This window comes from Balaenoptera borealis, assembly GCF_965194805.1.
Source record: "Balaenoptera borealis genome assembly, chromosome: 7".
NCBI classification, from domain to species: Eukaryota; Metazoa; Chordata; class Mammalia; order Artiodactyla; family Balaenopteridae; genus Balaenoptera; species Balaenoptera borealis.
In genome coordinates, this window is record NC_138864.1 from 21,460,242 (window position 1) to 21,485,487 (window position 25,246).

Genomic DNA, 25,246 nt, shown 5'->3' on the forward strand with positions numbered 1-25,246 from the left:
GCATACCCTCCTCCTCCGCCTCACCATTCACGCCCCACAGGCCACATGTCCCCACCGCCACCCCCAAATATACACCTACTTCCCCACACGCACCTGTGCGAAGGAATCTCCTCCGGGCCTCATGTTCATCACTCTGCGCCTCCAACGAATCCTCAACCTGGCCTTGCCTTTGAGCCCTCTGCCTGGGGGCTCTTTCCCATTACCTGCATGTCTCTTTCCCCACTTCTGCTGCTTGACTCTCACCTCACCATGGGCCTTCCTTGACCACCTGTTTGAAGAGGCCATCCCCACCCTCCATAACGCTGACCCTGTTCGTTGTTCTCAATAGCATTTACCACCATTAAAATATCATATACGTGCATATAATATGTTTATATGTATATACCTACGATATACGCATACATATGAGATATACATACATATGCTATATATACACGTATATGTATAATCTGTTTATCTATCATTCCTGTGGAAATAAACAAAGACCCACCATATGGCAAAAGCAAAGGGTATTTATTTTTCTCTTACTATAGCAAGCGAGTCAGCCACCATCACTCCCATTTTGTCAGAGACTCAAAGGCGGGCAGAGGAGTGGGAGACCTTTGTCGTGGAACAAAGGGAAGGCTCAGGGGTGCTCTGATTGGAGGCTGTTGGCCTGGGGAAGCTGTAGGTGGGCTCACTGGAGGCGGTCCATCCTATGGTGTATATTTAGTTTTCTCTGGCTGGTCCTAAGTTAGAAGCGGGGATAAAAATTAGGGAAGCTGTCTGTTGCTAATCGAGTCCTGGCCATTTGGGGCTGATTGTTACAGAAGTTATTGTTTAGCTTCCTGGATTGTTACTAGAAACAGCCATTCGGCTTCCTGCAAGTCTGACTTAGGCAGGCTGGCTTCCCGGGCTGTTTATTGTAGATAAGGGGGTTGGTTTCCTGGGCAGGTTGCTGCAGGTTGTAGGTCCAAGTTCTATTTTTATATATGGTCCAGCCATTGTCCGTTTGTATGTTCCGTCTCTGGTCCTTCAGTAGGATGTAAACACTAAGAACATTGTTTTATTTACTGCTATCTCCCCAGAGCCTAGAACAGTGCCTGGGACCTAGTCGGCACTCAGTAATTTTTTGTTGTTGATCATCATAATGTTCGTGTAGATCTAGTTAGAAAAGTTGTGACTCTGCTACATCACTTGGTTTGGAAACCAACTGCCAGCTTGCTTAATTCAATCCAGTTCTACAAATGTTTTCTGAGCGCTTGCTACACCCCCAGGAGGCTCTGTATGGGCTGTGGTTATTCACCCCAGGTGACATAGGACAAGCACTGGCTGAAAATTGATTGACAACCAGGATTCTGAATGCTTTAGCCTTTGCTCAACATTTCTCTCCTCTCCCACTTTGGACGCATAGCTAGCTTTAAGAACCCTTCAGCGTCCAGGTCTTCCCTCACACTTTTAGAGACCGCTGGGGCTCCATCTGCTTTTTCCCGCACCCACTACCTATGAAACTCATTTACTTCTCATGCAGTGCCTGGGGGGTGGCTGTTGTCTTTTCAAAGAGCTGGTTACATTCTCAGTGGGATTATTGCTTAGAGCAGGAGCCACATCTCACCCCCAATACAGGTGACGCATAGTAGGGTCTCGGTGATCTGAGTCTCCCCCCGATTCTCCATCCCATCCTATGTCTGACCTTTTCCCTGGGCTCCAGATCAAAGGTCTCACTGGCCTCAGGATACTCCCACCCTCCACACAAGGAAGTCACACCTGCTCAGAGCTGCCATCCGGAGGTTATAAGCCATACGCTGGTCAGATAACCCAAGGCCGGGGCCCCTCCTTGGGCATCTCAATTATTTTCTTTCCTTCTTCTTTTTTTTTTTGGCCGCGCTGTGCACATGCAGGATCTTAGTTCCCTGACCAGGGATCGAGCCTGTGGCCCCTACAGTGGAAGTGTGGAGTCCTAACCACTGGTCCGCCAGGGAAGTGCCCTCAACTATTTTCTGATAAAGGCTCCCCATTAAGTTTTAAACAATATTTAAGTAGTTCTGAAATATCTTCTTCCAGAAAGGAAATTCCAGATTTGGGTTAATTTATCTTTCAGATAGAACACTCAGGGAACCAAGAAACAGAGGCCAGGATGGAAGTGGAAATAGCATCTTTGGGGACGTGTATCAGCAGGCCCCCTTCAGCTGCAGCAGACAGAATGTAAGCTCCTCCAGAGCAGGGTCCTGGGGCTGCTGTGTTTACTAATGAGTCAGCACCTGGCACACAGTAGTCACTCCATAAATATTTACTGAATGAATGGGAGGTACAAACACACTAGTTTGAAATGAGAAATGCCATGTTTCAATAGCCATCATTTTCTAGATTCACTCACTTGGTTGCTTTAATTTTCTCAGCCATTACAAAACACATTACATAAAAAGGCAAATGACAGATCTACAGATGTGAGCAAGGGCTCTAAGAACGAAAGCATCATTGCCCAGTTTCTGCTCATGAGCCACACATGCTTTTAACACAGGCGGGCAGCAACGTGGACCTGGCTTCCTGCTGAGCACAGGGAAAGCTCAAACTTAAGAATTCACCACGGGGTACCACATCCCTCAACAGTGGACCCCTCCATGGCCTGATCCCTGAACATCTTTGCTTTAATTTTTAATGACTCAGCATCAGGCAAGTCAACATTAGCTACAATAAATTCATACATGATTAAGGCCTTGGGAGAGAAATGTGCGAAAACTTTTACAAAGTCCCCAATGGTCCCTGGCTTGAGTTTATTCAGATTATTTATTTTTGAAACCTGGTAAATGTTAGAAACCAAATGGCCTCAGCCCTGGACCTGAGATTTCTGATTTCCCCTGATCAAATAGTCAAATACGCAAAAAGAAAAGGTGATTTCGAAGCTTCCTGGTACCACTCCTGACCCATGTCTTGGGTTCCTCGAGGTTCACATCTTGGGGCTCGGAAGATAATCAGCTCTTCCTGCCCATCACCAGGGAAAAAACTGACTCTTTAAACAGACCCCAGCCTTCGGGAAGTCCCTCCCTGTGCCTAACTTAAATCTCTTCTTCTGGCCGAGAAGCATGATCCCCTCCTGCCCTGTCATCACCAGAGAAGGGATAACAGCTGCTCACCGCCCTCCTTTTAATCATCCTTAATGGGCTCATAAACAGTTATCAGGCACCCCGTTCAGCCTTCTCAGAGCCTCATTTTACTTGCATTGAGGCTGAGAGTTTCTGAGGAAGGTCTTTTACCCGGGGCTCCACAGACTTGCAGAGTCTTAAATGGGTAATCAGCCACTTCACCCACTTAAACCTCCACAAATGAGCAGCTCTGCCTTCTTTGCAAAATTTAAACGTATTCAAGGGAGTTCCCTGGCAACCAAGCCTTGTTAATAAATCGCGCCTGCTCTAGGCCAGGACAGGGCATTTTAAAAATGTTTCTTTTTCTTGAGAAGTCACACCGACGCACGGGCACACAATAAACGGGCAGCTCCTCCCTCCGAAGTTCTGCATTTGCAGGATGGATCCTGCCTGCCCTCTACAGGCCATCCTGGGCCTGGAGAGTTCTCATCTGGCTCTCCAACTGGGAAATGGGGTGCTGCCCCAGTAGACTCTCATCTGGTCCTTCCCTCTGGTTACTGGACTAGGGGCCCAGCAGCTGGGGAGCAGGACATGGAGCAAAGGTGAGGATTGCTCGGCCTTCACCAGGCACGCACTGAAAATTTCCACTTCCTGTTGCGTTGCAGAGAGATTTATTTTCAGGTCACTGCTTGTGGCCACAGGTGAAAGTCCCAGCTGTATGAATGGCTAGAGCTTCCCACTGTGTCTCTGCTCTGAGTCCTGTGGTTCCCCCCTCCACCAATCACAGAAGGTAGGGAAGGAGCCGGGCAGGTAGGTTGTAGGGCTGGTGTTGTTTTAGCTTTGAGAAAAACAGTGACTTTAGTTCAAGAGGAATTTTCACCAGGATGGCTAAAACGAAAAGGACCGACAACACCAAGTGTTGTCAAGGGAGTAAAGCAGTCAGAACTCTCCATCGTTGGAAGCATAAGTTGGAGCCACCAACTTCAGAATTCTCAGCAGATTCCAGCAATGGCTCTTGCAATCCCACTCCTAGGAATAGGCTCAGAAGAAACGCGTGTTTATGCTATGGAAAGACATGTACAAGGACGTGCACAGTGCTATACCTTATAATAGTAAAAAACTTGGAGCAGCTACCCAAGTGTGGAATGGATAAATGACATGTGGTAGATTCCCTCAGTGGGATAAGAGACACAGTGAAGAGCCCTGCATGACTGGTTCACAGTACAACTGGGTGAATCTCACAGACATGGTGCTGAGCCAAAGGAGCCAGATACAAAAGAACTGGGGAGCTCTTTTTCCATTTATAGGAAATTTCAAAAAGGCAAAAGTAATCCGTGACAATAAAGACCCGAATATTGGTTGCATTGGGGAAGAGTCTACCTAGTACTGAGCTGAATGCCTTCGATCTGTGCACTTTATCGCATTATCAGTTTTACCTTAATGAAAAAGAATTAAAGGTATCTAGTGTGTTTTCTTCTTCCCAGGTGAACAACTCATTATTCATCCTTTTTTTCCCACTGCTCTGCCTCTTTTGAAAAAGATTAGACGTGACTTACAATGGTATATGGTGTTGAACTGTATCTATAAGTGAAGAAATCTGGGTGACACTAAAATAAAGGCAGGAAAATAAGGTGAAACCAGGTGGGAGGGTAGTCCTCAGAATTTAGGCAGGAGGTCTTGTGCACTTCCTAGGGGCGAACGGAACAGAGCTTCCTAGAGGTCAACGTGAAGAAGAAACACAAGTCCACACCCACCAATTAGCAGTCCAGCTGATCAGAGGAACTGAGGCCAGGGCAAAATCTCTCCTGGACTGTCTCAGAAAAAGGCAACTCTGAGATCAAACCCCTTTCTGTTCATTTTAAAGTCTGTCAAACATTCCACCTGGGACCCTGGATCCTCCACACTTTCAGCCCTCCACCCCCACCCTGCCCTCGAGGAATGTAGGGTGAGGCAGCGTCCCAGACAGTCAAGCTCCCTCCCTGTGCTGTGCTGTGGGCCAGGCAGCCAGACACCGTTCACTTTTCTGGGTGCGGTTTGGGGGACCCCCCACGCGTAAGGGCTGAGTTTCTGTTCTTTGGGGTGCTTGGCTTGCCGTCCTGGTTCCTGGACCACGGGCCTGTATTCTTGGCCTGTGCTTTGTCGCTCAGCCCATCTCCTTCCTTGTGGGTGCTCCTTGGTGGCCCGGTCCCTTCCCCAGTGACAGGTCTTCTTGGAGCAGCTCCCTGAGGGCTGGACTCCTTCCATTTTGGCATTTGGGTTAAGGGATCTTTCCACTTTCTGGCTCCAGTTTTTGTGTTGAATTCATATATTGCCCCAGTAACTAGGGAAAAAAATTACACCACCAATGCATAAACAAAAGAATCCAAATGCTTCTCTGCTCCCCCATCTCCACCCTGCTCTCTTCTCACCCCCAGGGAAAGATGAAGCAGCTAGAAAAATTGAAAGCAGGCTTGTGAAGAACACAAACAGTCTTCACCAGCCTGCCCTTTCCGCGAGCTGAGCTGTGTGGCTCTGACCACACAGGTAGCAAATCTCACGCTACCCTGGAAAGAAAGGTGTAGGAGAGCCTCAAGGTCACCTCAATGGCAAGATGAGAGGCCACAGAAGTCTTGAACTCAACGTGAGCTTCAGATAAGTTAGGTTCAGTTTTTCATGGGGTGACCCATTACGTTCTGATATGTTTGTTTAAAAAGATTCCCTGAATCCCTGATATAAACCTGAATTCACCAAGGAAGGAGGAAAAGACTTTGATTTGTATCTATGTTATGTTAGCAGAGATTTGCAGACACAGACACACAAATCTGGCCCCGGTTGAGATGATGCAAGGGGGCCATTTGTATTGTGTCGGAGTCTGCAGATGCTAATTGATGTTTGTTCACATTAGTCCAGTTGGCTCATCTCTTCCTTTTTCCTTCTCGCAAACACACAGACGCAGAACAGCCTCGGTCCTCCCTGGCTTTTGCTGCAGAAGATCTAGTTTCCGGCGTGCCCCTGCTCCTGCTGTTTCCCTACAGCATGAGTGGCCTCTCAGGCAGAGGATCCCACCAGCACTTATGCTAATGTGGGCACATTATGGTGACAAGTACCTAATAATAGAGGGAAATTTAATTCCAGCAGCAGCGGCAGCCTGTCCTGGAGAGGAGCCATCCCCCCTCTGAGGAGGACCAAGCGGAGCCGTTCGCATGTGAGGGTGGCAGGGAGCCAATGCACTTGCCTCCCGAATTTGGTTTCCTTCCCTTTATTCACGTCTATAATTGAGCCTTTGTAAGTGAAGGGATGTGTGTAAAGGAGCTAAATTTGGAGCTGATTTCATGGGGGTGATGAGAGCTCTGGAGGCCAGCTTTACCTTATGTTCATCTTGCTGTCCAAGAAGGAATTCTTGGCCCTGATCGAGGAAAAAAAGAAGCCAAGCTTGCCATTTCTCCATATCTCCCGTTACCAATAGGATGGTGTTTAGAAGCATTCAGAAAGGATGAGGCAGCGGCGGGGTGGGGGGGGTGGGGGGAGATTGAGTCCCGGTGAGCAGAAGACACAGTGGGTTATTGAATTCACCAGTTCCCTGAACTGGCCTGTGATTCAGGGAGGGAGGCTGGACAGGGGCGTGGTCCTTGAGTGGGACCCTTTAGGTGGAAACCTGCTGAGGCCTCACACGTGATCACGTGCTTGAGCGTCTACAAGCCAGCTCTGTTTTGAGCTGATCTCACGTTGTGGTGCCGCCTGGAAGGATCAGCACTGTGTAGGCCCGACAACCAAACGCATTGACAGACTGAGTGAAGAGCAGGACGTGGGTTATGGTCCTCCGTGACTCCACCAGCCTGGAATATGAACAATGCCCTTACGGGCGACACTGCCACTTAATTACCTGGGTCTGCGGCTTCTCCATCAAAGACAGTGTTCATCTGGATTGTTTCCTAAGGAAAAGAAAGAGACGGCTTCAGGCACAGCCTTACACTCCTCCCCCCAGGAGAGGCTGTTCTTCCTTACAGCCCAGGTTGCTTACCCAGGGCCTTCCTGACATTTATTTATTCAATAGGCACTGTGCTAGATGCTCGGGACACATCGGTGAACAAGGCAGGGCTGGTTACCGCCCGCCCAAAGCTTGCAATCAAGCAGGAGCCATTGACAAAGTGGCACTGCAATTTACTGTGATAAAGACTATGATGGGGGAATATAGGATGCTATGGGGGCGTGGGGGAACGGGGGTGGGAAGAGGACATTTAATCCAGACTTGGGGGGTAGGAAAGCATCCTGAGTAAACGCTATCTAAGCTGCACAGAAGGAAGAGCAGAAATGCCATGCAGCACCGGCCAAGATCGACATCACCTACGCGGGATCGGCCAGGCAGATGTTACGTGCAGGGCAGGCACAGATGAGTCAGCCTAGGCCAATGCAACGTTGCATCTGGGCCCGGCCTGCCTCACCTAAGCCTGGTGTTCCACACCTTATTCTTTCCCCTGACCTGTACTCTGTGCCGCCCTCCAGGACCTGAACTCTGCCCCGTGGAAACACCCCCTTCCCTCACACGGTGCCCTCCAATGATGCTGTTCTTCAGCACACTCACGAGGACGGTGTTTGGAGTTTAATGGGCCTTTGACCCCCGTTTTCATCACATAAGCCGTTACCTACTCACTTGCCCACAGCTCCCCTCTGTGAAACCAGAAGGAATGGAGATTGTACAGCTTTCATCCATTTGATCAACTCAGAAGCTGCACCTTTTACGGCCAGGGGGATTGATGTATTTAATCGATGAATTTAACTATACATATGTCTAAGTCTCTGAGTGGCATCATCAAGGGTACTGAGACAATAATAAGACCCAGGAGACAGGAGATCACCCCTTCCTCCTGTTTGCAGACCAGTGCTTATAAGCGCTTAGGGGACTGGCCTGAAGCGATACTTCCTCCTCGTCCTGCCTGTCATTTCCCAAATTCATGGATCTTAGATCATAACACAGTCCTATTATTAGGGGTTAGGGGAGACCTGGGAGGGGGTCACCTTCAAGTTCCGTCACTTCCAGTGGGTGGATCAGGTTCAGTGAAAGAAACATCAGGAGGTCACGTGAGGAGGTAACTCCCCAGCTGTCCTGTGACACTTTGCATTTACATGACTCTTCATAATTTTCCCAGTATTTCCCCACCTGTTATCTCAGGGCAGCTGTTCTCACTCCCATTCCACAGGTGAGGAATCTGAAGCTTAAAGAGGCCGAGGGAGTCCCTGAGGTCAAGGTCATATGGCCGAGAGGGCAGAGCCAGCCTCAGCTTCCCACCGTGCTCTTTTTCTATCACTTTTCCCTCCAGGTGTGGAGAAGCAAAGCAAAAGTAAATCCCATTGAAGGCTGAAGCACCAGTTCTGGTCTTTAAGCTCCTCTCCCCTAACTCACTCTCCTGGAGAACTAGTGTAGATAATAAACACCACTGTTCAATATTTATGAAATCCAGTTCTTCTGCAAATATAGCAGCAGACAGGTTCAGTGGAGGGAACAAATTCTATTAGGAGCTCGTCACACAGCAGTCTGCTCCAGTGGCCAGATACAAGCATCTCCCTGAATGATAAACACCCCCGTGGGACTGTGGCAAGGCAGCTGGGGGGAGACCAGAGCCCCCTCCCCAACCCGGCGCCCCGGGGCCAGCCAGCCTCACCGCCGCCTCTCTCTTTGTGTTCTTCATTTCTGCAGGGAAGAGGACAGACAGAAGTTAAGCTTCTTGGACACTAAATTGACCTTAAAATTTTACCCCTACAGTGAGATCTCTCTCTCTTAAACAGGATTTGAGCTTAGTATTGCAGGCATAGCAAAGAATTTTCTGTCTCTAGACATGTTTGTTTACCTCCTTCCACCTTCTCAGAAACACAAACACACACGCATAATACACAATTAAAATTTTTAAATTCTTTTTCCAGCTTATTGTCATTACTGGAAACTAGCTTTTAAATGGCTTTATAGGTAAAAAAGAAAGAGGGGGTTGCTACCTTTGTCTGTCATCTGAGGATTCTTTGCACCCATTCCTTATACCCTTTTGACAAAGTAACTAGCATGGGAGACAGTTTGTGAAAAATCTCATTTATTAAAATTATTTCATTCGATATGATCAATAACCACTGTCGTTAAATTTCTAACCCTGCTGAGATATCCCCTGTGCATGTCAGATGCACACACCTATGGCTGGAGTGATTAGAGCAATCATTTTTCAAAAACACTCTTTCCAGTTCTTTGTCCTGTCTCTCCCCATAGCTTGGAGTCTCCCTGAGGCCACAGCTTTGGAGACAGTGGTGACGTCTCCTCAGATGGGCCTTGCTCAATTCACCGACGCCCTGAAATCACTCAGCTCTCCCAGCCCATCTGACTGCACCCAGCCCCCATTTCTAACTACCCTAACCTAAGTAACATGTGAGAATTATCAAATCCATCACAGTCTGAGAATAAAGTATCATTTGTTCTTTAAAAACAGGCATCTGTCTAATACAGAGCACTAGCTGTCCTCAGGAGGGGTCACCCCTTCCGTGTGTAGCAGCAAGTAGATTCTGTGTTTAACCCATGGAGAATTCTCCATTCCTGACCCACTTGGTGGGGAACAGACCTTTAGGTGCTGATGTCGAGCTGACTGGAGGTGACTCAGTAAGGAACAGGCAGGACCGAATGAGATCCAAGAGGGCCAATGGCCCCATGCACCCTGCCCTGCCCTCCCCTTCCTCCAGCTACGTCCGACCTCTGTTTCGTTCCATCCACAGATGATGTGGCGGAAAACCCACCAACACAGGACTGTGCCCTGATTCTCCACCGAGTTGGAACCCTTTTATGTGGTACAACAGAGCAAGCGAAAAACAATAATAGCAACAAACAAAGGTAATCGGCACCGTACATACCTGCTTTCTTCACCCTGTATGGGGGGAGAAGGGATGGACAAGAATTAACCTGAGAGCACTCGGCACTGGTACACACGTGACAACATGGGGGCCTTCGGGCAACTGTGCTCCCCAGGATTCAGGGGTTGATCGAAAGAGGGACCAGGACAGGGGACTAAAATGCAGAATGGGTTCCCAGCCCTGCTCCGTCACTGCTGGGTTGGGACTAAGGAGGTTTGGGAGTCTGATAAGTTGGAAAACTATTGCTTTAGAGAACTTCAGGGAACCTATTTTCTCTGACAACACTGAATGAGGGCATGACGACCCCATCAGACTGCCCAGCGATTCTTCCTGCCTGGTTTTCCTCCCCAGTAGCCATCTGAGCAGAAGATTTGGCTCACAGTGGGAAGGTTCGATGACTAGCAGTTAAACCCGGGCTTCCTGTAACGTGAGGAGCTGGACACCTGGACTCTTAAGACCCTTCCCATGATAACCTTGGATTCTATTATTCTGTGACTCTAATTTTATTCTCTGCTATGGGACAAATATTGGTTGCCATATGGTACAACAAATTGCCAGAGAGGCCAGGTCTGAGTCTGAATTACTAGCTACTTTTTTAAAAGTCAACCATGGGGCTTCCCTGGTGGCACAGTGGTTGAGAATCTGCCTGCCAATGCAGGGGACACGGGTTCGAGCCCTGGTCTGGGGGGATCCCACATGCCGCGGAGCGGCTGGGCCCGTGAGCCACAACTACTGACCCTGCGCGTCTGGAGCTTGTGCTCCGCAACAAGAGAGGCCGCGACAGTGAGAGGCCCGCGCACCGCAATGAAGAGTGGCCCCCACTTGCCGCAACTGGAGAAAGCCCTACGCACAGAAACGAAGACCCAACACAGCCAAAAATAAATTAAAAAAAAAAAAAATTTAAAAGTCAACCATGTTGAAAACAATATTTAGAAGGTAACTGAAACCACCAGGTTCAAGGCGCACATTTAACCATAAATTGCATGTGAGTTGCAGTGTCTATTGGATTACTTCCTGTAAGAACTTCTGCCCAAATCCCATTACAGAGCACCGCCATCCTTACAAGCTTAAGCATCACTCTTTTGGAGCTGGTTTTTTTTTCTCAAATCAATTTGTGAGTAGAGTCCAAATTAAAACTTTTTTAAATTTCAGCAGATGCTCAAGGATTTCTTACCTTGAAGTCAAGGTTGCCAGTAGCAACGAATGTCCCCAATAAATATGGCAAAATGCAATGCACATCTTTATGCTAATACTTATACTTTTATACAGCCTTTCATCCATAGATTTTAAATTATTTGACAGTAGTAGTTAATCTTCAAAATACCTTTAAAAGGCACATGAGTCTTATCACCCATTCTTTATGCTGTTGAGAAATTCCAAAATTCAGGTTCCAATACCTCAAGATACTTGGGTGTACAGAGCTAAACTTAGAATCTAGAATCCTAAGCTCACTGGGACTCAGCCATGAAAAATCATGCAACAAGATTTTTAAAAAAATAGTGTATTAAGCACTTACTCTACATCAGGAACAGTGCTAAGTGGTTCCTTTGCATTTGCTCATTTAATTGTTTGGTTTTCAAATAAAGAAATTGAGATTCACAGACGTTGTCACTTGCCCAAAGCCATATACCCAGAAAATGGCAGAGCCAAGATTTGAACCTCAACCTTATCTGACTCCAAAGCCCAGGCTCAGAACCATCACATTCTCATTGTAAGAGCTACTAAGACTCAAGAAACTGGCTCTGGGGAAGCTTGTAACAATTTGATGCTTTCTCCACTTCACTCTAGTACCTCCCTTTAGCCAGTAAAAGACACTCTGCAGAGTGTCACTGAAAGAGGCATATAAGTGAGCAGGTGAGCCTCCCAAGGAGAGGAAGCAGGCCTGCGTTTACAGCCCTTGAGAGGGCCACACGCAAAAGAACAATGATTATTTAGTCACACCAAAGCCCAGTTCAGTCACTGGAGCCAAAAGCTTAATTCCCTTATTAGTTTTTTGTGCTTCCTCTAATTCCATCCCATCCTTTAAATATTCCACAAATAACAGCACGGCATATTCCACTACTACTCACAACCAGCCTTGTTTCTGGAGCTTTTATCCAGGACGAGGTTACCAAGAGGCTGAAGCCCCGATTTCATTGAGAACTCATCAAGGACAGGGCAGGTGCCAGGGAAAAGCAAAGGAACAGTTTCCTGGCCCGGCAGGTGATGAAGGGGGTCCACCAGGACAAGGAGAGCTGGGATGTCTCCCCCATAGCTCTGTTTCCTTTCTTCATTCCAGGCACCCTCTCTACCCTGTGGAGAAATCCTGTCTACCTTTCCTTCTCCTGACATCACCAGAAGCAGTATCCTCCGAAAGGAAATGGGGGAAGGGCCCAGCCCACTGGCAACTTACAGAGGTTTCTTGTGCTTCCCAGTCTTGCAGGGACAGTGTCTGTGGATGGCTTTGGCCAACAGGACGATCAGGGACACCAGGAGACCCAGAAGCAACATGGAGCCCAAAGTGATGACAAAAGGCACATACCAGGCCGATGGAGAATACACGTTCTTCCTCAGGATCCAGTAGGTGATCCTGGGCTTGAATGACAGGAGGGGGAGGATGAGTGGAGGCTGGTCGTCTGTGACATCACAACCCTCTCACGTCGGGGGGTTGAACGTTCATTCTGCTCTTTGTTCTTGCTCTAAACATCGGACATCCGTGTGCTCATCGTTCTCACTCTTCAACCCATCACCTTATTTATAGTCTTGCCAGACATCCATGAGACCGAAACCCAGAAAATGTAGGGAACTGGAGAGCAACTCTAGGCCTAATTTCATTCTCCTTCCCCAAAGCTAAAAATTCCATTGGCTTTTTTTCCTGCCAAATCATGGCATAAGCTAGGGACTAATATAGCTATTGTCTCTCACTGGGAAGGCATGAGCCATGAAAGTTGAGGGGTTTTTTTTGTTTTTTTTTTAACACTTTGTAGGCTTCTCAGTATTCACTCACTACCAGCTGTGCTGCCAGCTGAGCAGGCTGTTATCACAGTGAGACCTCAAGTTCAGCATTTGCTTCCCAGAGAGGGAGACCGATAACAAGCAAGTTATGGAGATTTCCAGGTTGGAGATGTCAGAGCTGGGTTGTGTTGTAAGTTGCAGAAAGGTGGCAATTCCTTACTTGGGGCACCTACTGGCTCCTACCACAACTGAAAGCCCTTCAGGTCACCTAATGCCTCCATTCATTGGGGGTAATATTGACTCCAGCCCACAGGAAAGGAATATTAAGCAGCTCTTGGTAAGACTCTGAGAAGCAGAATTTGACCACCTGTCACAGGTGGCTTTCTGAGGTTCTGGTTCCTTTTCCTCTGGCGTACTCCAAGTATGGGGCTGCCGACCAAGGGCGCAACTTTTACGAGGATCAGGAGGAAAGGGGAAAAAAGGGCCTGCACGAATATAAGCCAGGTCATCCAAGAAGCCAGAGGCGATAATCCTCTTGTCAGATTCCAAGACGCTCCCTTCCTTCATCACACTGATTCTATTGTGACACCTGCTTATTTTCTTCCTACTGTTTACGACAATCTGTAGGTGGTTTATTCATTTGCACACCTGTTTGTAATCCGTCTCCCCCTCTAGATCAGAGGCTCTAAAATGCAATCAGAATGGCCTGGAAGGCTTATTAAAAACACAGATTGTTGGGTCCCACCCCACAGTTTCTGATCCAGTAGGTCTGGGGATGTGGTAAGGACTCCAGGTTTCAACATCCTTCCCTGGAAGTCGTGGTGATGATCATGGTTGGATGAGGTATAACTTTAGTATTCCGGGGTGGGCTCGAGAATTTGCTTTTCTAACAAGTTTCCAGGTGACGCTGCTGCTTCTGCTGTGGGGGCCGCACCTGAGAACCACTAACCCGCACTATAAGCTCCATGAGAGAGCAGAGACCATTTCTGGCTTATTCACCAAAGTGCTTGGCATATTATAGGTATTAAATCAATATCTGCAGATTGAATAAGTGGATTTTTTTTGGAGTGGAGGTGGGGAGTAGGGTACAGATTGACAAATGGTGACTCTTCAAAAGAAGTAGAGAAGAGCATCTGGCAGCTAGCTGCTCTCATGGACACGGACTTGTATTGGCTCTTAAGAGCAAGCAGAGAAGGGCTTGTGAAGGCGGCAACATGTCCATACCCTGGATGGGCAATGCCTGATCTATCACAAGTCTGTGCATATGTGTACCTCCTTCTTTACCAGACTAGGAAAAGTCAGTGGTTCTATAAGCCCAAGGTCTCACCCAGATTTTTTTCTACCACCCAGTGACTATTCCAATCCAGCCCATGGTTGGTGTTCCTGGCAACATCCTAACACCTCAACCCTTTTCAGTCCACCCCACATTTCGCCTAGGTCAAGGGGCTCCATCAACATCAATTACAAGGGATGTAACTGGGAAGTCCAGCTCCCAAAACCCTTACCCTGGGGGTTGTGGTGACAATCGTGGTTGGGTGAGGAATGACTCTAATACTCAGCGTCACTGTGCCTGTTTCAACAAGAGCTCCAGCTCTCTTCCTGACGGACAGCAAGTTGTCATCAGTTATGTAGACAAGCAGTTTGTAGTTCCAGATCTTATCAAGCCCACTAGCATAGTCAAAGCGAGTCGCCAGGATCAGGCTTGTAACATTGGACCCGGCGTTGGGAGAGAAGGTGAAATGACCGTTGATGTTGCCTAAATGAGATTTGATGCAAGGATTTTGGGAAAAGGAAGAAAAGAGCGTGAGAAATAAGGGTTAGAAGAAAACTACATTCAGCCTTTTTCTTAAACATCCCACCTCAGGTGTAGACTACTTCTGATGTACCAGGGCTGGGGCAGTGATAGGATATGGGCCTGAACAGCACCAGAGATTTCATGAGTACAGAGAGACTCTTGCTCACAACCAGTGTGGCTGCAATGAAAATGAGAGTAGAAAAGGGCACCAGCCCAGGTGTCCAGGGAGAATGGCCGTCATCGCGCTGAGCATCAGGCAGAGAGCTAGCAATCCTGGTGCGGCCAAGGCTCATCATCAGCATTAACTTGGTAACAATGTGTAACTCACACTCAGACCAATCAGTGGGCGGCAAGAGGGAGGAGGGGGCCACGTCCCTAGCCATGGGCCAAGTTCACTGCACGCCTTTCATGAAACCGGGCTGGTCACGCCCGTGACAGATGTCCCTGGAGTCCCCCAAAGGAAGGTGCGCCCTGGGCTGGCAGGGACAGTAGTCCCCATCCCCACCTCCCCAGCGGCTCATTTGGGGCTGCAGGCTCACACCTTAGGGAGCCCAGAGCAGAGAGGCTGCCCGCCCAAGCAGCTCTTGCTCATTCCTCCGGTGGCTGCAGACTCACTACCAACTAAAAACCAGTAAATGGACCAGAGGATGATGCAATTTTACTCCCGAGCAATGAAGTGCCCCATAAAGGCCTGAGGGTTCTCAGTATGGATTATTTCCATCTCTGGCCACTGCAGTCTCGAGGTGGGCTCTGCCCCTGGGTTTTGTGACACAGCCTGCTCAAGAGGCTTCCCGCTGCTCCAGTGCCGGCTCTGCCAGCGCTCAGCAGGTGGCAGAGCTGGATTTTTCACTCTTTCACGTGAAACTGCTCTGCTTGTTTGGGTTTAAATCTCTGGCCTCGGCACTTCATTAGATGAACTATTTTGGTCTCATTTCCATTGAGGGGTGCTCTTTTTTTCCCTCCCACAATGGTATATTTTTAAAGAGAGAAAATGAATGGAGCAGAAGAGAATTCCTGAGGACACATTTCAAAATGCATTTAATCTATTTCATCTATTATTATCCAGAGAGAGGACTGGGATTCCCCTGCCCCCCCTACAAGCTTGCAGGAAAAGAGGTGGGGGAGGAGTTGGACTAAAAAAATTTTTTTAAACGACACTAATCTGATTCGTGAATCCTACGACAGGCTGGGAATTGGGGGTGGGGGTGGCGGGTCACCATCAATGGGATTCACTGTTCCTTGGGCCTTTGGGCAGCCAGGTATGGGAGTCTGGGAAGAGTTAGGTGAGAAGGGGAAGCCAAGGGGGGGGACTGGGAATTCCAGAACCATTTGACTCCTCATCCCTGGTTTCCTCATTCAAAACACCCCACCCCCTACACGCTGTGCCAGATCAGTGTGTGAGCTCAGACCCCCACCCCTTCTCCCTAAACAGCTGCTACAGCCTCCAACACCAGGAGCCCTCAGCAAGGGTCCAGGACCACTGACATCAATACCATACCTGGGCCAATGGAGTAACGAAAAGACCTGGGGCTGGAATCAAGGTCAGTACACGTGAGCTTGAAATTGTAAATATTTGTGCCAACTTTCAGATCCACTGGGATGGCCAGGAAGTACGAGTTTGGGGTACAGATTGGTTTTTCATCATTTTCTTCAATGATGTTCACAGTAACCTAGAGCAGCAGGAAAGTGGCCTTACTGAGTAGTTATCATTGAGCCCTTACTGTGTGCCAGGCACTGGGCTATGTGCTTTTTGTGAATTAGTGAGATTTAACCTCATCCGAGATAGATAATATGTTTATTCCCATTTTACAGATGGGGAAGCTGAGGCTTAGGGAGATTAGGTAATTGACCTAAGGCCATTCAGTTGGTGAGTGGCAGAGCTGGGATTTGAACTTAGGTCTGTCTTACTCCAAGTCCTATGCTGTTAACTTCTCTACTGTGTGTTGTGTGTGTACATGCACATGTGCATAATATACGTAATAATACATTTCCACACCCCCCACACACATGCAGCTAAACACATATGCTCATCCCCAGATGATGCTGAGTTGTTTTTCCAGTAACGATGATGGATTTATGGTGACCCTCCTGTGCTTCCTTGCTTGCTGTCCCTGTGAGTTGGAAGTTCTGTCTTTAACTTTGGAAGATTGAACAATGGCTCTCTCAACCATGGCTCCACTTTGTCTGGCCCTCTCCAGACCAAATGAATTGGACTCCCTGGAGGGTAGGGCCCAGGCCTGATTTTTTTTTTTCTTCCTTGATTGATTGATTGATTGATTGGCTGCCTTGGGTCTTCGTTGCTGTGCACTGGCTTTCTCTAGTTGCGGCGAGCGGGCTTCTCATTGCGGTGGCTTCTCTTGTTGCAGAGCACAGGCTCTAGGCGCGTGGGCTCAGTAGCTGTGGCTCACGGGCTCTAAGCTCAGGCTCAGTAGGTGTGGCGCACGGGCTTAGTTGCTCCGCGGCATGTGGGATCTTCCTGGACCAGGGCTCGAACCCGTGTCCTCTGCATTGGCAGGCAGATTCTTAACCACTGCGCCACCAGGGAAGTCCCCAGGCACGATTTTTATGTTCCCCAGCCGATTCTAACACGCAGCCAGGGTTGAGAACCACTGGGATAGAAGGAGGTGACCTGGCTTAGCCGGGGTCTTGTGTGTAACCCGGGATCTCAGCACTGCACTGAGCCGGTGGCGCTGGCCTGCCACAAGCAGGGGCCAGCCTGTTCTCTTTCATCACCGTCTTTTATGCCTGGTGAATTGGAATATGGACTGGGATGCCTGCCAGCACGGAATCATAGAATGTCAGCCCTGAAGGGGACTTATGCGATCATCACCCTTTTTAAAAGCTTATGAATTTTTGAGTCGTATTCATTCTACCTCTGAAATTTGGGGATTTCAGCTATCTCTGAGCCCAGGAATAAATTGAAATGTTCTCTCTAGTTAGCTCCCAAAGTGGACTCCATTCATTCCTCTCAAAAACCCAGGCTAACAAACACGACAATTACCTTCAACTTAACACATCTTTTTCTCAGCTAGCAACGCCAAGCCTTACACATCATTGAAAACATTGTCCCACTAATTCAAAGCAAGTCATCAGAGGAACTGGACTATTCAGGCATTGGGTTATGAGGTGACACTCCATGTGTGAGAGAGAAATCAGGGTACAAAGATAAGCATTGCTCGGACCCCCTTGGCAAATTGGGATCAAAGTTGAGAAATGAACTCTGTCTCCTGACCCTGAACCAGTCATTCTATCACACAGGGCTGCCTGCCGCTAGCTGAGTTCATTTTGCCTTATGTTTTTTCACTTTACTAACGGGAAAGACCAAGAAATAGTTCCCTCTTTGTGACCATCATATTACCCTCAAATATTCCTAACCACTGGCAGCACAGACCTGTCAAAGCCTGGCTCCTCAAAGTACGGCCATGGACCAGCTGCCTCGGCACCACTTGGAAGCGTGTTAGAAATGCAGGTTCTCAGGCCCTACTCAGACCTACTGACTCAGAAATGCATTTAACCAGGTTCTCAACATCAGAGGTTACAAAGCAGCATAGTGCTGTGTCAAGCCAGATCATTTTAAGATCTATCCCATCTGGTGTGATGGGGCTCGGGGTAGGAACAGGGTAAAACTACTTGGGGGTGATGCACAGCTACAGCCCACCTTAGCAGCAAGGGGGGATTTAAGGGCAACAGGAGGAAGCTTGTCCCCCAGGGTGGCCATCCATCTCAGCGCTCCTCCCAGTCACCCATAAACGTGGGCTTACAGATGTCAATCTTTATTTCCTGGCACTGCTATGGGTGTCCGATTGTGCTGTCCGGGACACCACTAGCCATTTCTTGTCATGTCTGCAGGAGGTGCCCTATTAAGATCCCTTGTTGCTACGGCCACACCTGGAGGGCGCCAGGGAGACCCAAAGTCAACCACTTGGGCTGGTGTGAATGCACCAAATAGCCCCACTCACAGTGACTGAGCTGCTGTCCTCGCTGTTGGTGGCCTGGATTCTGAGAATATAGATGGGCGTTGTCTCGTAGTCCGCTTTAGTCACCAGCTGGAGTTCTCCCGTTTGGGGATTAATCCAAAATATGTTTGGGTAGTGCTGGCTGGCCCCTCCGGTGGAGATGGAGTACACAGTGCTTCTCTGGGGGAAGTCTTTATCTGTCGCCTGCATCCGTCCAACCCGGGTTCTAGCTGGAAGAATAAAGTACCTGCGATTACTGCTGAAAATAATATCTGAGATTAGTCCTGCTTTGGGGGTGAGAGGAGGAACCAGGAGCAGACACTCTCAGTGCCATGGGCAGAAAGACTTTTGGGGGCCTCTTTGCTGTTCAAACTCTGTATGTTTTACATCTTTTAAATTCAAATGACGCTAATGACACCCACTAGGAAACTGGCCGTATGATTCAAGCAGTACTGCGAAGTCTAAAAGACAATTCATACCCTCATATAGACTCCAAGCACACCAATTATTATATGATCCTAACGCTGCAAAGAACATTCACATATACATCTTTTTGCAGCAGTGTTGTCTTTTTTATTTTTCAAATTTTCTATAATGAGCATGGGTTGCTCTTATAAAACAAGATGAAAAACATAATTTTTAAGGGTTTAGCAACAGGATGATTGGAATATTTTTGATTTTTAAATCCTGTTCTATTTTGCTTATTTTGCAAGTCTTGTTGGTGGGCTGCTGGACTTCTGGCTTGCTTGTTGTATAGAAGTTCTTCCTCATAAATTATACTGCTCAAGGGCAGGATCTTCTCTTATTCAACTGTATAGAACAGCACTACGTGCTTGACCCAGAGTAGGTGATTAATAATTATAGCAAGATCTGTGAATTCATAAAAAGCCTATTCCTGTTGCACTTATTATTCACTGGATAAGGCATAAGGAATCGACAGCGTTTTCTTCAGACCCTCTTTTTGCGTTTTGTTTAAAATGTAATGTCAGGAAATGGAGCTCATCATAAAGAGAGAGAACGAAGTGAAGAGGAGATCATTTTAGAGGGAGATTGTGGGGTTTGTTTTGTTTGGTTTTGAGTGTAGAAGCATCCACAATCAAAGTCTCAAAGACGGTGGTGAGGGCTGATTATTCTAGAGTTAACAGTCTCCCCTTCACTGGGAGAGACGGGGAGAAACCCAGCTGGAGTGGGGCGGAGCCTGCAGAAATGGAGGCGTCCGAAAGGGCGGAAAAAGAGGCCTCCAGGGAATCCTTCAAAGGCAGAGAGAAAACATCTTTATTTTGTTTTTAAATGAAAGAAATCTAGAAATGGGAAGCCTTCTCTCTATTTTTAAATTTCAATTCTCTGAGTGAGCTGGATAAAAATCACAGTGGAGACCAAGGGAAAACTTAGGCTGCAAAAAGAGAGGATTAGCGGAATCAGGCACCCAGACAAAGAGGCAATCAGGGGGTTCAGAGACATGCAGTTTAATCAACAGTTTTCCAAATCTGGATTTCACCTGAAGGGCTCCTCCACAGTGAGGAGAATTTAAAAAGTGAGACATGCAGTAAACAGGAATCAGCTGTGAGTCGCTGTGCACAGCACCACCAGGGCCTCTGACAGCGAGCCTCCCTCCGCCCAAGCGCGTCCCGGTGAAGGGGTCTGTCGAGAGCACTGGAGTCTGTGTCTCGTCGGTTACTTACGTGGGCTTAATTCCGACACGGCAAATACGTAGGATGGGCTATCAAAGACAAGAGGAAACTCATTTTCTGGGCTTGTTAGGATATAAATGTAGATATTATCTACAAACGGAAATAGGAAAAAAAATTAAATCACAATACAGGCATCCCTCATTCTGTTGCGTTTTACGTACTGCAGTTTGCAGATATTGTGTCTTTTACAGATCGAACGTTGTGGCAACCCTGTGTTGAGCAAGTCTATCGGCACCATGTTTCCAAGAGCATTTGCTCACTTTGTGTCTCTGTGTCATGTTTTGGTAATTCTTGCAATATTTCAAACGTTTTCCTCATTATTATATTGTTATGGTGATCTGTGATCAGTGATCTTTGATGTTACCATGGCAGAAAGATTATGACTCGCTGAAGGTTCAGATGATGGTTGGCATATTTTAGCAATAAAGTATTTTTTTAAATTAATTAATTAATTTAATTTTGATTTTTGGCTGTGTTGGGTTTTTTCGTTTCTGTGCGAGGGCTTTCTCTAGTTGCGGCAAGCGGGGGCCGCTCTTCATCGCGGTGCGCGGGCCTCTCACTATCGCGGCCTCTCTTGTTGCGGAGCACAGGCTCCAGATGCGCAGGCTCAGTAGTTGTGGCTCACGGGCCTAGTTGCTCCGCGGCATGTGGGATCTTTCCAGACCAGGGCTCGAACCCGTGTCCCCTGCATTGGCAGGCAGATTCTCAACCACTGCACCACCAGGGAAGCCCAGCAATAAAGTATTTTTAATTAAAGTATGTACATTATTTTTTTAAGACAATGCTATTGCACACTTAACAGATTATAGTATGTAGTGTAAATGTAACTTTTATATGCATTTGGAAACCAAAAAATGCACGTGACTCGCTTTATTGCTTTGTGCCAAGCCAAAGAGTTTGAATGTGAACTTGACAGCTATGGGGAGACACTCAAGGGCTTTCAGCGAGAAGTAATACGGTGGCATTTGCATTTCCTGAAAATCACTGTCAGAAATGTGGTGGATGCGTTGGAGAGGGACAAGACTAAAGGTGGGCAGAAAGACTCTTGAATGTTGTAATTCGGCTCCGAAAGAGGAGGTTCTGCATTAGAGCAATACTAGTGGGATGGAGGCGCGGCGGAGTCGGGGGGAAGGCAGCAGATCCTCGAGATTTTAGTAGGTGACACAGAAGAAAGGACTTGGAGACTGATTAACTGTTCTTGGTGAAGGACAGGAGGAGGCTGGGCTGATTCTGAAGTGTTGGGGTTTTGGAAGTCTCCTTTTGAACATAAATACATCCCCAGCCCAAGCCCAAGCATTGCCCAGCACAGTTTAGTCATTGCTACTCAAGGAAGATGCTTCATGAAATAAACCAAAATGATACTTGCTTTTATAGTAAGGGGGGGCAACATCCTGCACCTGGATGATCACAGTGTGTTTATTGCCGGCTGCTAGGTTACTTGGATTTTCATAATCTAGATCACCAATCAACTAGATTAAAACAGAGAGATCAGATTACACAGAATAAACAATCCTTTTAATTGAACTGACATTTTCATGTACTGTTAGTGGACAGGTAAATTGCAAAACCTTTCTGGAAAGCATTTTTTCCCATAGGAGGAGCTTTAAAAAGTTATGTCCATGCCTTTGCTCACTGCCAGAGAACTTATTTGAAAGAATTTATCAGGAGAGAGAATCTGTTTAAAGATGTTCATCAAGCACTATTGGCCAGCATAGGCTCAAGATTTCAGGTTAAGTCAAAGAGAAGCATGATACAGAATCCTACATGCAAGGTTATTTCCATCATTTAGAATACTTATGCATATATGTATAGACTATACATAAAATCTGTGCATAGGGAAGAAGACAAGAAGGAAATATATCAACATGTTAATAGTGGTTTTTACTGAATAGGAATGCCTTTCTGTGTTTCCTACATTTTCTACAGTGAACATGTATTAATTTCTCAAACAGAAAAAAATAGAAGTTATTTTTAGTTGACAGAATAAAATTGATACGACTTTTTGGGGGATGGGAGGTGGAGAAGGGGGTGTTTGAGAGGATGGCTAGTGGGCTGCTTGCTCTTCTTCCTGAGGCTTTATCTCTGATGCAAAGATCTCCCCCATCAAGACCACCCCCCTGTAAGACCTCCACTTTACCCTACCCTTCTACCTCTCTCCTCCTTTCCCCCCAACTCTCCAGTGGGAACCTTGTTGTTAAATGTCTCACACAGCTCATTGAGACCTGCCTTTTACTCCCATTCTTTTTCCAATTATGTATTTGCCCCAGTGGAGATGCCCCTCTTTTTTGGGTCTCCAGTGGTTCTACAGTGCGGAATTTAGCAGGACACACTCATGGCCCTGGCCCTGCTGTCTCTCACCTCACACATCTATGGCGAGGAATGAGCACTGAAATAAACAAAAGTGCTTGAGCCCAGAGGGCACTGATATGTGCCTGTGGAAGCACACTAACGAGGCACGCAGCCTGCAAACCACGAGCTATGCAAGAAAGAATCCAATCCTTAGCACCCCAGGCATAACCATGCATAACAAACAATTCCTGGAACTTGGGTAAAATAAAGAGCAAATGGGGAAAACAGAGTCACTGTTAAGTTTGTCAGTTACAGTCGCTTGGAGAGGGAGTTACTTTGGAAATTTCTCTCTATGGGGCAGCAAAAGCACTATGCATGTTAGACCAACTTCCCCAATGCCCTTTCGATGATGCAGTGACCGTTAACTGACCACGATTTTCCCAGAGCCAGCTGGATCCTGTAAAAATCTGCTGCTGCTGCCCACTCCAGATGGCGTGCTGAAGTTGAATTGGTTGTTTGGTGCTTCACTGTCATCATCAAAGCAGAACTTGTTCAGGTCCAGAAGCAACGTCCCCTTGGCTGCTCTCTCAGGCACCATAATGCTGGCGAAAAGACACGATTCAATATTTCCCCCCCAACAAATGGTGACTGAGCATTCCTTCTAACACAGGCCCCAGGCTAGACACACCGGCTTTCATGTCAATTGAAAGCAAGTCCATGGTTAAGGCAGTACCTGCCTAACTGGTGTCCCCACTCTGCCCTTGACTCCTTTCAGAGGATTCTTAACACAGCAGCCAGAGGGATCCTGTGAAAATGTCAGATCACGTCGCTCCTCTGCTCCTAAATCGCAAAGGGCTCCTGATTTCACTCAAAGTCGTAACTCTGATCTACAGCATCTTTCATGACGTGCGCCCACCCCCACCTCCACCCCTTACCTGTCTGAACTCATCTCCTACTAATTCTTCTTGTTCACTCTCCTTCCACCCTGGCCTCCCTGTGCTCCTGGACCCTCCCCAGGCTCTGGCCTCAGGGCCATTGCACTTACTGTGCAATGCTTTTCCCACAAATGTCCGCACGGCTTGCTCTTTCCCTATCTTTAGTCGCGAATCAAATGGCACCTTCTCAGGAGGCTCCCTGGCTACCCCAACTAAAATGTCAACGCCCCCAGCCCATTGCTCCCTCTCCCCTTCCCCCCTTTAGGTTTAATGCTTGGTGCTTACCATTTTCCAATATACTATACAGTTTACTTACATATCCTGTTTATCACCTGTTTGCCCCCAAGAATGTAAGCTCCACAAGACTGGGGATCTTTATCTGCTTTGTTCTTGGCACACTCAAGAAATATTTGTTGAGTGAATGAATGAATGGTAGCTTATGGGACTAGCACAGGAGTGAAGAAGAATATAAGAGAAATAGAAATTCTGCCCCTGCCTGTAGGAATTGATAATCCGGTTGTGGGGGGATCGCTGTACCCCTGCACCCCTCCCTCCCCTCCCATGCTTAGAAGACTGGAAATTCCTCCACTTGTGTTCTCATGGCTTCGAAGTCATAGAAGGGCCTCCTGATACCTTAGCATCATTCATTCAATAGAGGCTTATTAAAGGTTGAATTCTGGGTCCCAATCTCAGTTCACTCCAGCGGGGAGGCAAATAGTATGCAAATGAGTAAAGCTGCCCCCAAACTCAGAGCCATCTGGTCAAGCCCAGCTTGGAGTGGGAGACTCGGAGGAAGCATGGTAACACCTCCAGACCCATTAAGGGACTTCACACGTCTCCAGGTTTCAGTTTTTCCATCTATAAGATGGACATGTTGATTAGCTTTTGCTACATAACAAACCAGCCCAAAACCTAGTGGCTTAAAGCCACAGACGTTTATTCTTTCTTACAACACTAAGGGTTATCCATTCGCTCTTTTGGTTCCAGCCCAGCTTGGCTGGTCTCTCCAGTCACTGGCAGCTTGGTGGGGGCTAGATGCTCCAGAACGGCCTCACTCACAGGTGTGGTGGGAAGGTGGGAGGTCTCTGCTTCATATTACCTCCCATCCTCCAGGAGGCTAGTCTGGGCTCTTCTCATGGAGATCTCAGGCTTCCAAAAGTAGCAAGTCCCAATGCACACACACCTTTCAATCCTCTGCTGCGCCATGTTTGTGAATGTTCCGATGGCCAAAGCAATTCACCTGGTCAAGTCCAGATTCAAGGAGTAGAAAGAGATACCCATCTCTTGATGGGAGGAATGGCAAAATCACACTGCAAAGTGGCTCATGTACAGGCAAAAAGGAATTTGTGTGGCTAGTATTTTCTTTCTCTTTTTCTCTCTCTCTCCTTCCTCCCTTCCTCCCGTCCTCCCGTCCTCCTTTCCTCCCTTCCTCCCTTTCTCCCTTTCTCTTTCTTTCTTTCCCTACCACAATCATGTTTTGCTTTGGGCAGGATTTCTTACAAAAATATATTGGGGCTGCCAGGAGAATGTGCCTGGAAGACCTACAGCTGCAGGAATAGAATGATCACAGACCCCAGCTGCTCGGCTCTGAAATCCATCACTGTATTTGCAGTGAGGTCGTGTGCCAACGACAGGGCAGGGCAGAGATACTAAGGCAGACTCATTCCTGTCCTGTGACAGCTGACTTTGGCTCCAGGACTCCCCAGTGCCCTAGCCAAGTTCA

General features: G+C 47.5%; 1 protein-coding gene and 1 long non-coding RNA gene across 2 annotated transcripts in view; one reads left to right on the forward strand and one right to left on the reverse strand.

The window, feature by feature from the left end:
* Positions 1-494: 494 nt before the first annotated feature.
* CDHR3 (cadherin related family member 3) overlaps positions 495-25,246 on the reverse strand; it is a 76,928-nt gene continuing 52,176 nt past the window's right edge. The window contains exons 9-19 of the mRNA XM_082399754.1: positions 23,019-23,190; positions 21,666-21,768; positions 20,291-20,389; positions 18,612-18,838; positions 16,151-16,322; positions 14,363-14,613; positions 12,316-12,497; positions 9,924-9,937; positions 8,702-8,730; positions 6,925-6,973; positions 495-5,382 (exon numbers count right to left, since the gene is read on the reverse strand). Of these exons, the coding sequence (XP_082255880.1) occupies positions 5,078-5,382; positions 6,925-6,973; positions 8,702-8,730; positions 9,924-9,937; positions 12,316-12,497; positions 14,363-14,613; positions 16,151-16,322; positions 18,612-18,838; positions 20,291-20,389; positions 21,666-21,768; positions 23,019-23,190 (1,603 nt within the window). The 3' untranslated portion in view covers positions 495-5,077. The remainder of the gene's footprint in view (positions 5,383-6,924; positions 6,974-8,701; positions 8,731-9,923; positions 9,938-12,315; positions 12,498-14,362; positions 14,614-16,150; positions 16,323-18,611; positions 18,839-20,290; positions 20,390-21,665; positions 21,769-23,018; positions 23,191-25,246) is intronic.
* LOC309632396 overlaps positions 8,721-25,246 on the forward strand; it is a 34,647-nt gene continuing 18,121 nt past the window's right edge. Inside the window, exon 1 of the long non-coding RNA XR_014246882.1 lies at positions 8,721-9,903. This is a non-coding gene — a long non-coding RNA (uncharacterized lncRNA). The remainder of the gene's footprint in view (positions 9,904-25,246) is intronic.